The sequence below is a fragment of the Cynara cardunculus genome (genome assembly GCF_001531365.2).
Source record: "Cynara cardunculus var. scolymus isolate 2C chromosome LG 4, CcrdV1, whole genome shotgun sequence".
In the NCBI taxonomy this organism is placed as follows: domain Eukaryota; kingdom Viridiplantae; phylum Streptophyta; class Magnoliopsida; order Asterales; family Asteraceae; genus Cynara; species Cynara cardunculus.
In genome coordinates, this window is record NC_037531.1 from 15,532,708 (window position 1) to 15,545,098 (window position 12,391).

General features: G+C 35.9%; 2 protein-coding genes across 2 annotated transcripts; one reads left to right on the forward strand and one right to left on the reverse strand.

Moving 5' to 3' along the window:
- The first annotated feature begins 1,427 nt into the window (after positions 1 to 1,427).
- Positions 1,428 to 7,583, forward strand: LOC112510918 (pumilio homolog 12-like). The gene is made up of 5 exons (XM_025116272.1): positions 1,428 to 2,368; positions 2,455 to 2,617; positions 3,802 to 3,965; positions 4,056 to 4,314; positions 7,473 to 7,583. The coding sequence occupies exons 1-5, from the start codon at positions 1,428 to 1,430 to the stop codon at positions 7,581 to 7,583; spliced, it is 1,638 nt and encodes a 545-aa protein (XP_024972040.1).
- Positions 7,584 to 8,527: 944 nt separating this feature from the next.
- Positions 8,528 to 9,126, reverse strand: LOC112511607 (peamaclein-like). Its single transcript, XM_025117296.1, has 2 exons — positions 9,021 to 9,126; positions 8,528 to 8,904 (listed from the first exon to the last, which is right to left on the reverse strand). The coding sequence occupies exons 1-2, from the start codon at positions 9,103 to 9,105 to the stop codon at positions 8,720 to 8,722; spliced, it is 270 nt and encodes an 89-aa protein (XP_024973064.1). The 5' UTR covers positions 9,106 to 9,126; the 3' UTR covers positions 8,528 to 8,719.
- Between the last annotated feature and the right edge of the window lie 3,265 nt (positions 9,127 to 12,391).

Genomic DNA, 12,391 nt, shown 5'->3' on the forward strand with positions numbered 1-12,391 from the left:
ATATATAGATTTGGGATCATGTGAGACCAATGGTTTTTCGTAAGACCTGTAAGACCAATTCTCAACCCTTGGATTAGATTTACAATCGTCAGATCTGAACATTCATAAACGGCACGAGACTTCTCAATAATTAAAAAATTGTCACCTTGCAACTTTAGACCATTAGATCATTAGCTTATAAAGTTGATCAATGAACGTAAATTGGTCTTACGGGTCTCACGAAAACCCCTTGGTCTCACGTGAACCCGACCCTAGATATATATATATATATATATATATTATTCTACTTTTAAATATAAGAACTATTATGCATGTTGAGGCACACAAACCTAATTACACAACGTAACAAAAGTAAATATGGTAATATTCGATATCCGTAAGCTGTACTTCCTATTTTGGTCCTTGTAGATTACACAAAACTTAACATCCATAAACTATACTTCCTATTTTAAGGAGCGACCAACACCACTATTTTCTGCTACCAAGTGGCACCCAACATCACTATACTTCTTATTACCAACCATTGAATGTCTCTTTCTTCCAACATCCAACCCAACACTCGATCGATAAGGTGGTGTGGGTGGGGTGAAGAAGATCAGACGATTTCAAGTGAAGATGGATGGTACCAATCACCATATCTATAACCATCAATGCAGAAGAAGATGGATGGTTGCTACATGCCACAAATAACTGAATCTACAACTATTCATAGAGATGGATGGATATAAGTCAATAAGATCGGAAGGCCTGAGTGGGTTATGCGTGTATGTGTTCTTTAAGAGAGGGACATGATCTCAAAAGTTGTTACAGCTTCACCAAAGATGGAGGTGACGATGACTGGGGACAAAGTAGTTTTTATGTGTGATAGTGGGAGGAAAAGATGAAGGCCGCATTCATTATTTGGTAATGGTAAAGAAACCATCAAATTACATGAACCAAATTCGTAACAGTTAGATAAGAATGAAAGTCATGATGAGAAGAGTAAGAAAAAATCTCCACCCTTCGATCAATCCTAATTAAAGATCAACACGTGTGAGATGTATCAACATACGTCAGATATAGAATTTATTTCAAAAAAAATAATAATTTGGAAGAATAAAAGAATCCCTTATTTGTTACCATGATATAGAATTTTGGGTGGGACCCACAATAAGGGAATGACAAGAAGGGTGGTAAAGCCACCACTTAACGGGAGGTTGCAGTTTTTAGGTGACAGACGTCTCTATTGGTTCTACTTCTTCTTCACGCATCAGCAAATCTTTCCATATACTGCATGCATTCCCTTATCTCTCCATCCATCCTTCAATCAATCATAAACCCATACCCACATTCCCTTTTCAATTGTGTTTCATCTTCAACAATTTCTTAAAACCCCATTAAAACCCTCTCTCTAAAGCCTTCAAATGGACCATCGCAGAAACACCCACATGATGCAACACCACCAATTTCTCCCAAATGGGCTTCCCTTTCCATCCTTTTCTCCCCCGTTTGTGCCCGATGCTCCATTTTTATCTCAAGAGATGAGTTGTAGTTTACCACCCTCGATTGACGTCGATCAGAGCTTGTCAAATGTCTTTTCGTTGCTCAATCTTTCACCGCCGGCGCATTCCGACCACCGCCGCGGTCGAATCGGCTGTGCTGGTTCTTCCGTTGGCGAGGGTTTTCTTCATCACCCGGTTGGTAATCCTCGAATGATGCATTCCGATTTGGGACTTAACAATCCCTTTACGATGGACCCTCATCACCATCATCGTCGTCGTCATCATCATCGGCTTTGCAACAATACAGATGCCCTCCAGATGCATTCTTCTTCTGGATTTGACTATGGGTTTGACATTGACCAGAAGTCTCGCTTGGGCTCCACGAAGTTCCTTTATTCCACGCAACAGCTCGTTTCCCTCCCCAGGTGTTCGTCAAACAATGCTTCTCAACTTATTGATAAAATGTTTGTTCCCATCAATAACGAATTGAAATTTCAGAGATCAGATGATGATAAACACCTTAATCCTCCTTGCTATAATAGTAATCACCTTTGTGGGGTTGAGTTAAGTAGATTTCAAAATCAAAACCATCAGTTTATGAGTTCATGGTCTTTGAAAGAATTGAAGGGAAGGATATATGCTCTGGCTAAGGACCAAAATGGTTGCAGAATACTACAAGCCATGTTCGAAAGACCAACAATGGAAGAGGTGCAAATGGTTTTGTCTGAAGTGGTGGATTCCATTAGTGATTTGATGAAAGATCAATTTGGGAATTATTTAGTTCAAAAACTTGTTGTTCTTTGCAACAATGATCAGAAACTGCAGATACTTATTTCTCTGATTAAAGTCCCAACTAATATCATCCTTGTTTGTATGAATCCACATGGGTATGTTTCAATTACTCCAATTTGATTTGATTTCTTTCTTTCTAGCAGAACATATAATGATGTTTGTGTTGTTGGTAATGTTATAGAACAAGAGCAGTGCAAAAGCTGTTGGAGAATTTGAAAGACCCAAATCAGATTAAGTTAGTAATGAAGGCTCTACACCATGGTGCAGCTACATTGGCCAATGATCCAAATGGTCATCATGTCATTCAGTACTGTCTGGTTAATTTCCATAGTGATATTAACAAGGTACTGTGTTCTTCAGTGGAAAATTTTGTTTATTTTGTTCATTGTGTTCATCTTTTGTGTTCAAATGTTAATGCTGACTCTATGGTTCTGTTTGCTATATGATTCTATGGTACAAGCATTCATATGCATAATATGATGAATTGGTTTTCAATAAAACTTGTGTGGGTTTTAGAAGAAAACTAATAAGGCCCCTGCTTTTTACCCCTTGGAACCAACTAAAGTAGAGGCACACTTGGTTTTCTATCATTTTCGATCACTGCCTAAAGAGTAAACACTACCTACAATGCTCTTTCCTCACCATCTAATTTCTCCCAAATCCGTTGTGAGAATAGGTGGAACCCCTCAACCCCATTAGATTACTTTCCAAAACAGCCCATGAAGAGGGAAGGGAGATTCCAACATATATTGAGGAGAATGAACCAAGTCTAGCCGATGTGGGACTCTATCACTCCCCTTCCAACAGAGGCTAGATGAGTACAGATTGTCCCAAAGTGTTGAGAGGGGCTAGACGAGTACAGATTGCCCCTAGAGTGTCAAGTCCCTAGAGTGGTAGATCCTTGCCTTTGATACCATGTGAGAATATGTTGAACCCTTTTAGATCACTCTTCACAAGAGCCCTTGAAGATAGGAGGGAGATCCCACCATGTATTGAGGAGAAATGACCCAAGTCGACGATGGGACTCTAACGCCCGTAATGCTGAGTTTGGTTGCTGCTTATTCTCAGACCATTAACGTATTTCTTGCTTTTCTTATGATCATCATCTTCTATAATTCCCCATCCTTAAAAAACACATAGAGAACCTATCATAGAACTGAGTAATGTGCCTTGCCTTTAAGTACCTTCAGGATCTAATAAGCAATGTTAGAGATATAGTTGAGAATCGAACCTAGAAGTTTGTAGCAGGAGGACTACACAGAACTCTGCTGTTGTTCATATCAGTTCGTGATCATCATCTAATACTTTTTGTCAATAGTTGTAATTTGTAAATGCAAGTTTTGTTGAGTTAATTGTTGCCAAAATAGACTTACGACCCATTTTCCTGAAAACTTCATTACCTGAATAATGCCTTCCATTTTACACAAATGAGTTATAAATTCACACATCTAGCATAAATTGTAGAATATGTTTATTGTTTAGTATTTTTCTTCAACCAAGATCAATGAATGCATAATATTTTTGGCAGCCTATTCTCACTGAAATAGCAGATGAGTGCTTTAAAGTTGCAACGGATAGAAGTGGTTGCTGTGTGCTGCAGGCATGTGTGGAACACTCTCGTGGGGAAGTTAGAACGCGTTTGGTTGCTGAGATTATGGCCAACTCGGTACACTTAGCAGAAGACCCGTTCGGGTTTGTGTCTCTAATTGTTGTTTTTGTAAAAAAATCAGCTTTTCATGTCTTTATAGTTCTGATTATTGTTTTTATCGTTATTCTATTTAGAAATTACGTTCTGCAACACATGCTGGGGTTGCATATACCAGAGTTCACTTTGCTGCTTGTGAGGCAACTTCAAGGGAACTTTGCTTCTCTTTCTTGCAATAAATATGGTAGCAATGTTGTCGAGAAATGTCTGAAGGAATCTGGAGAAGAGGTATCGACAAGAATCATTCTGGAAATAATCAGAAGCCCGAATTCTTATTTGCTTCTAGTAGACCCCTATGCCAACTTCGTTATCCAATCTGCGCTTAAAGTTTCGAAGGTTAGTTAATGTTTACCCGTACACATACTCAAAAACCATTTAAATGCGTAACCGAAATGATCATTTCATGATGAAGCACTTTTACTATGCTAACGGTTTAGAAGATGTAAAACAAATAGCATACATTAGGGCGCAGCCAGAAAATTTATCTAGGGGGTACCTATAAAAATATAAGAAAATTCATGATTTCAAGGTTGAGAAAACCTTTTAAGTATCTATGTTTATTAATTAAATACTTGTCCTAGAAATAGTTGTAAAAAAGAGTTGAAAAGCATGAGTGCCTAAACGACATAATTATATCTATATTTATACAAGCAAATACAAGATGCGTGTAGATTACCATATAAATAATAATACATGAAAATTATCGTAAAAAATTGTGTCTTCAATAAAGTAACTTGTTTATTTTAGAACCTTTAGAAAACTTGGCATTTATAAAGGAAGAAAAAGAAGAATTTGATATGAATAAATAAAGTTTCAAGTGGGTAATTGAGGTTTAGGACTATCAAATTTTATTTTTAGTCTTTGAGGGGGAGCCGATGCCACTTCTGGCTCCAAGGTGGCTTCACCCATACATACCCGCATTCAAATCATGAGCATAATAGACATGTATCTCATTTTGTTAGAGTTCTACATCAGCTAGACTTGGATCGGTTCTCCTCCATATATGTTGAACCCCTCTCCCCTCAAGAGCCCTTTTAGAGAGTAATCTTGGGGGTTCCACATATTCTCTCTCATGGTACCAGAGCCAAACCACTCTAGGACTCAACACTTTAGGGCATCTTTACTCATCTAGCCCCCTATCAACACTTTGAGACAATCTGCTAATCCTATATCGGCTAGACTTGGATCAATTCTCCTCTATATATGTTCTTCTCTTCTCTGCTCAAGGGCTCTTTTGGAGAGTAATAAGGGACTTCGTCGATCTTTCTGGTTATTATCTTCAAGGCCCATGGGATTAGTCGAGGTGCGCACAAGTTGGCTTGGACAACACAAGTCGCTTGTGGCATACCATAAGTTTACCGGTCCGACTAATACATCAAAACAAGCCATTATACACCGTATTAACACCAAGATTGCAAGATTGCTTGCTTTAGCGTACATACCTTCCCAACACATTTATCTATCATATGATGCACTTAAACACCAATTTAAACAACAAAAGATCCCTTAATTCTATGCTTTTCTTCTCCGCTTTTCAACATGTTTAACACTATATGAACCCAATTGATGGCTTTAAGGACTCTTTTCAACTCCATTATCATCCAAATCACTATCCCAACCTCATATGCAACTAACATAATAGAAATTCGCACCCATTCTTCCCGGCCCAGTGCAAATGCCCATCCTTGTGCAAATAATCATCTCAGACACTCCTGTTCCACTGTGCCGGTCCAAATGCCCATCAAAGTAACTCCTTGCCTCAAAACTTCAACTATTTTTTTTTGAAAGGGTGTCCCAGGCTATGTTTGACTATCCTAGCAAATTGTAACTGCAAGAAATCAACCTTATAAACTTAGTGGCCACAATTGTTGTGTACGAATGAAATTGAACCCTGGACAGATGAGATATTCCACCACATCCCCAGACCTCAACCACTACGCCGCAACCCTTGTGGTTAACTTCCAGTATTTTCTTGTTAGCTTTTTGTGTTACTTGTTAGGAACAAATTGTGAGTAATTGTGGGTTAAAATCTCCAAAAATGATCACCATATGAGGTTTATCATCTTTCCTTTTAACTATTGCCGCCTATTTGTTCTCTTCCCATGATCACTTTTCTACTTGAGACGTGTTTTAAAATCTTCCAATTGAATCTTCCAGTTTCTGATAATAGCAATCCAACACCTGGACTTCATTGTTTCAAGAATTACCACTTTCAACCCCTCTCTTGACTTTCTCATTACCTTGAGATCCACTTTAAGGGGTGTTACATATAAATCATACTTACATGATATTGATACATATACATACATAACAAACACACACACACACATATATATATTCTCTCTCTCTCTCTCTCTCCCTATTTTTATATATAATTGGACCTTGTCTGATTAAGGATTAGACCGTCCCACTTAGGACCAATCGGTTAAGGTTTTCAGGTCAAAGACCGGTTAGGCAGGGGCCAGTTATGAACAGTGTGACTTAGTCTTGGGACTGGTTAGCAGGGGTGGACCTACAGACAATGTCCCGGATGCACGAGCTACCGCTCAATCAACTTGTCGCAACATAAAAAAATTTAGGGGCCTTCAAGGTGCACCCACTTTAAATTAATGTGTGCTCCCTTAAGTTAACAAAAGTGGTTACAATCTAATAGTAGTGTCATTACATGTAGTTTTACAGGTCGGAAGTGCAAATCCCTTTGGCCCTTTTTTTAATTTTTTATGGTGACAGCAGCAGAAAATAAGAAGAGAAAAAACCACCCAGATGTTGCAAAAAAACCCCTATATATTATTTTTAATGAAACGTAGTTTTTACGGTAAGCATTTGTTTTATTTATATATTATGTCAGTTATTTGTGCTTCTGCTTAAAAAATTTATGGGTCCATCTCTGCCGATTAGGACCCCATTTTGCTCATCTCTAATGTAGATAGCTATTTTCCGGATTTTTTATTATAATTATTTTGTACTGTTCTGATACCAAATTGATAAAGAGAATTAAGATACAAACTCATTGTGCTTAGCCATCTCTCCAAGAGATGCTTAATTGAACTCTAGAACATGTATAAAATCAAGCATGCCATCCATTCTTCACTAATGTCCTTATAAATAATATGGATGTCCCTTTTTTCTTATATTATACCATATAAATAATATGGTAGTAATATAAAGGAGGACCTTCTTCTAAAAACTCTATAATTTATTAATATGTCTACTTGCACACATCTTTGCCTGGTGCAAAAGTGGGGGTATTCACGGAAACAACCTCTCGACCCTAGTGGTTGATATAAGGTTTGCAAGCATGTTACCCCTCCCAGACCCTGCTTTTGAGTGGGATTTATATTGGGTTTGTTTGGTTTGATTTGGTTTGGTTTGGTTTGGTTTACTCATTTATGCACTATGACAAGCCAAAACCAAGGATAGGGGCTAGCGTGCAATTTAGTTTTCACTTTACGATATGAATGGTTTACGTGACGCTTGTTATCATTTATGATCAGGGGTTTGCACACGAGTGCCTTTGCGGTCTAATTTCCAAACACACGTCATCTATGCGAAGCAATTTGTATGGTAAAAAGATACTCGAACGATTCGAGAAGAGAAGGAGCTAGCTAGCTAGCTAGAGAAGAGGAGTAAGTAGTAATTTGGATGTGTAGCTTGTTTGTGAATACTTGTTGTCATTTCACTTCACAAATTGTAGACAGACATTAAATATGTTGTCTTAGTGAATTTAAAGAGGTTTTTGACTCTATTAACTTGTTTTAAAAGGTTGTGAATAATATATATATTCACTATCCCTATGCTTTTATTCTTCAACTATATATCAAAAGAACGTTATTATTACCATGTCGTGAAAGGTGTTATCGTATTATTTTGAGATGCAAGCACCCCATATTCCTTGAAATACAATAATAACGCAAGTTTTTGTTGGTAGAGTAGGTTTGCACTTTGCATAGTATTTTTCCCTTTTCAGGTGCGGGTTCGAATCTCATTTGTATCATTTTGTTAGTTTTTAACTTTTAATTCCAAGTTTATTATGATTTTTGAAAAACCGTGGGACTCGAAGACAAGACGTCATATATACCAAAAACAAAGAACTAATCAACAAACGAACAATAATTTTGTAAAAGATATCCACAGCTTCGGTAAATTGGAGTAAATACCAATTTGTAGTTATTCTCTAACGTTTGAAGTAAATACCGAAACATCGCCGTCAAACTTGCTTTGTAAACTGGAATCGATTTTAAATCAAACTAGTTGTCGTTTAACCATAAAGGTCGCTTTCAACAAACAAGGATTTGTCCTTCGTTTTTCGATTCAATGAGCATCGGTTACGAACCAATTTCATGTGGGAAGCAATGCATGGGCCGACGGGACACCACTCCACATCATAAAGAGAGATTTATCGTACATTTATTGGATTATTATTGCTTTTTGAATGGAAACATGTGATTGTTAGTAAGAGAAAAAAAAACCGTACGTTCAAAATGTTTCAATGCTTCAAGATTTCTTTTGTTTGTCTCGTTTCTATCAGATTTCTTTCCGCACATATATTATTCAAAAGATTCAACAGTCAAACGCAATACAAATGTAATTTCTCGTTACCAAATTCAATCAAATAAAGATAATACGATCAATAAATAAAATACCACAAGCACACTCAACGTCATCCACAGAATTTTTCAGTCTACATGATCAATCATTATGTGTTGTGTTCAGATACCCTGTAACACAACACACAGATGCTTTAGGGGCATTTAGACGTGCCCTTAGAGTTCTTCTTGTCCCTATAACAAGGACATTCGTCTTTGTTCCCGTATGTTCCAGAAGGTACACATTGACACTCTTCGCAGCATATCCCACAGTACTTTATACATCTATCATGCATCCCTGCCTTCGAGCACCTCACCTCACACTTCGAGTCACATATACCTACACATACATGTATACGGTTTAATTATATACAAACTCCAATGCATAAAGTACAAACATCTTATGCATAAATACCCATATCATGAAAATGAAAAAGATGAACAGCCACATCTTACTTGATTCAGACATGGTGATTTGAGAGATTGAAGAACTCAAGAGTACAAGTGCCATAAGCATGAATTTTGCAACCAATGGCGTCATTTTTTTTCATGGGGTGTATGTGTGTGTGTCTGAATTGGAGAATGAGCCAATATTTATAGTGCTGAAAAGTGTCGGTGAAATAATTAATTTTTTTAATTTAAAAATAAAGAAAATAAATTAATATGTCCAAGTCAATTAATATTAAATCTAATGAATATACAGCTAATATATCAATTAACTTAAAATTATTTATTAATATTTATAATAATAAAATAATAGTTTAAAGCAAAAAATCATTATTATTAAACATTTTGTAACGGTTAAAAATAAATAATAAGTCAACATCTTGTTACCAAAAATATATTTTATTTAATATCATATTTGTAATAAGACATTTTTACAACTTATTCAAAAAAAGAAAAGAATATTTTGCAATTTTTAGAATATTTTTCTATTTATTTCAATAAAACAGGGTTAGTGGGAAATGGATGAAAAGTTCCTACAAATTTTGAGAATTTTATAAATTCAGAGGATTTTTTACAATTAAATGGGAAAAAAAAGAAAATAATTTATTTATTTTATAAATCTAGAGAATTCTTTAAAATTAAAAGAATTCTCCACTTGGAAGTGGAGTATTGGGTGGTGGGATATACACAAACCCAACATTTATCCAAAAAGTAGAGCAGTTGTTTCTGTGAAGAACTCTGATTTGCAAAAAAAAAGTTGTATATAGAACTTGGGGTCGAAAATGGGAACTGCATATAGTTTTTGAAATGAAGAGTTAAGACTGGTACACAAAAACATCCAGTAAAATGGAGGAAAATAACGAAAATTAGACATCCATTTGTCATAAACTCTAAAAGAAAAAGATACATTTTCATAGAACAACCTGTATCATACAATTCTTCTTGTTCTTGGATAAACTTTCTACAGTTTTTTTTTAATATAGCATATATTTGTGTACAGAAACTTGGATTCATTTCTACTGTAAAATACAAGTTTTCAAGGATAACTACAAAACAACTACGCTAGACAATAACAAACGCACTTGTACCACGAGGTAACATTTGGGTATTTGGTTTTCGCTTGAGACTACTGTAAGCCAGGTGACTTCATGGAACAACCTCCCTATTCCTAGGGTGGAGGTATGGCCCTCTGACATCTTATTTTCACATACCGTATGTCCAAGTAGAGTTTACCTATCATTTTGTCTGCTTACACACACCTCTGTGTGGTGCACAAGCTAGGAATGTTCACAAAAACATCCTCTTGATCTTGAAGCTGGTGGTTGGGGTAAGATCAATTAACCTCTCCGAGGTTTTGCTTCTGGGTTGAATATACTAGATTCGTTTGGTTTGGTTTGACTTACTCGTTTATGCATCATGACAAGCCAAAACCCAAGGATATAGCGTAGCCCACATTTCAGTTTTCATTTTATGATATAAATGGTTCATCTGACGTTGGATATCATTTATGATCAGCACAGGGTTTCGCACACGAGAGCCTTTGTGATCTAATTTCCAAACACATGTCATCAATGCGAAGCAATCTATTTGGTAAAAAAGTGAGAAGATTACATTCTTAATAGGAATCACTGAATTTTTCTTGATTATTATTATTTTAGTAAATTACATTTTTGGTTTCTATAGTTGCCACTCATTATGAAGTTTTAGTCCCTAATTTGAACTTCAGTCACTATGGTTGTCATTTTATTTCACTTTTGGTCTTTCTGATTAACTATAGTTAACAGAAGCTTGTTAACTTAAGGACATTCTAGTTTGTATTCTCTATTTTGTGTTTTATTTTATTAAAAACTCTTTCTTTTATAAACCCACCCTACCCCACCTCTACCCGTACCCTACACACGCCCCACCTACCAAGTCCCGACTTGTGTTGTCCCCCTGGATGGAGGCGGGGACCCTAATCCCCATCTCTAATTCTGCCTCCAACCCACTATGGAAATTGATCACAATTCACATCCTAATCCCCTTCTCGTTTATTTGAGATATTTTAAATCGAATGTGTAAATACCACACTCAGATCCAAAATATTTCATGTTTAAATCTCACATATTTTCAAAAAATTTGCTTTTATGGAGTATGAAATATTTATATGTGAACAAAATCACAACATCATATGTAATTATTTGAACAAACGTTTTCAGTACTCCATGTTTTTTTATCTAAAAAAGTAAACGGGTCAAAAAAAATGTATATAAGAAGAAAGATCAAAATATTTTTTAAAATCTAAAAGATACTAAATTTAATTCTTTATAAATAATATATTTAATAATAAATATAAAATTTATTTAATATATCGGGATGAGACAGGTCGGGATCACATTACCTAACCCTGTCCCCATCCCCGGTTTTTTTAACTTCTGGGGATCCCCGTACCCATCTTCGGTCATTGGTTTTGCAAGGAATCCACAGTCCCGTCGGGACGAGTACACCGAGTTCCACAATAGAACGGGTCTCATTGTCATACCTATGTGTGCGTGTGTGTGTGTGTGTGTGTGCGTTTTGCTTTGAAGAAGGGTAAAATAAGGAGCCTGGGTGTTGGGTCTGGCACACCAACTCATACACATTTTGCATCTTCATTTTGAATACAGTTGGATATTTGCAGTTTTGAAATTACAAGATGATCATCATCGTTTGAAAAAACATCCAGATTTGATGCCTCCCTCTAACGGTGGTTAAGAAATATACAATGTTCGTCATTTAATCGATACAAAATGTTCGTCATTTAATGGAATTTTTAACCGATGGTTAGAGAAATGATGAAATCCCAAAAGTTTTGCAAACTCCGATGGCCATCTTGTAATTTCGAAACTACAGAAACACAAAGTGTTATTTTTTGAAAGACCACAATGACCAAATTTGTAATTTAGTCCTTTTTTAACTATAGTTAGTCAAAAAGACAAAAAGTGGAACAAAATGTAAACCATAGTGACTGAAAATGTAAGTAGTTCAAAATAAGGACTAAACATGATAATAAGTGGGTAACCACAAAGATTAAAAAATGTAATTTACACTTAATATTTTTTTAGCTGACATATATATGACAGGATGAAGTAGAAAAATAAGGTTCTTGTACCGCAGATGCACTAAGTTTGTAATTCGACCTTTCTGACCAAATGAATTACTCTTCTGTTTCGAAATTATAGTTATTTTCTAAACATTGAAGTAAACATAAAGATATTGACGTTAAACTTGCTTTATAAATTGATATCGATTATGAATCAAACGAGTTGTCGTTTTAGCCTTAAAAGTTGCTTTCAACAAACAAGAATGTGTCACTGGGTTTTCGATTCAAAGGAGCATTGGTTACGAACTAGTTTCATGTG

Coding starts and splice junctions, on each gene's coding strand:
- LOC112511607 (XM_025117296.1), bottom strand. CDS start 9,105: ATGACGCCATTGGTTGCAAAATTCATGCTTATGGCACTTGTACTCTTG. Junction 8,905..9,020: donor AATCACCATGTCTGAATCAA/GTAAGATGTGGC, acceptor ATGTATGTGTAG/GTATATGTGACTCGAAGTGT.
- LOC112510918 (XM_025116272.1), top strand. CDS start 1,428: ATGATGCAACACCACCAATTTCTCCCAAATGGGCTTCCCTTTCCATCC. Junction 2,618..3,801: donor TCCATAGTGATATTAACAAG/GTACTGTGTTCT, acceptor TATTTTTGGCAG/CCTATTCTCACTGAAATAGC. Junction 4,315..7,472: donor CTGCGCTTAAAGTTTCGAAG/GTTAGTTAATGT, acceptor ATTTATGATCAG/GGGTTTGCACACGAGTGCCT.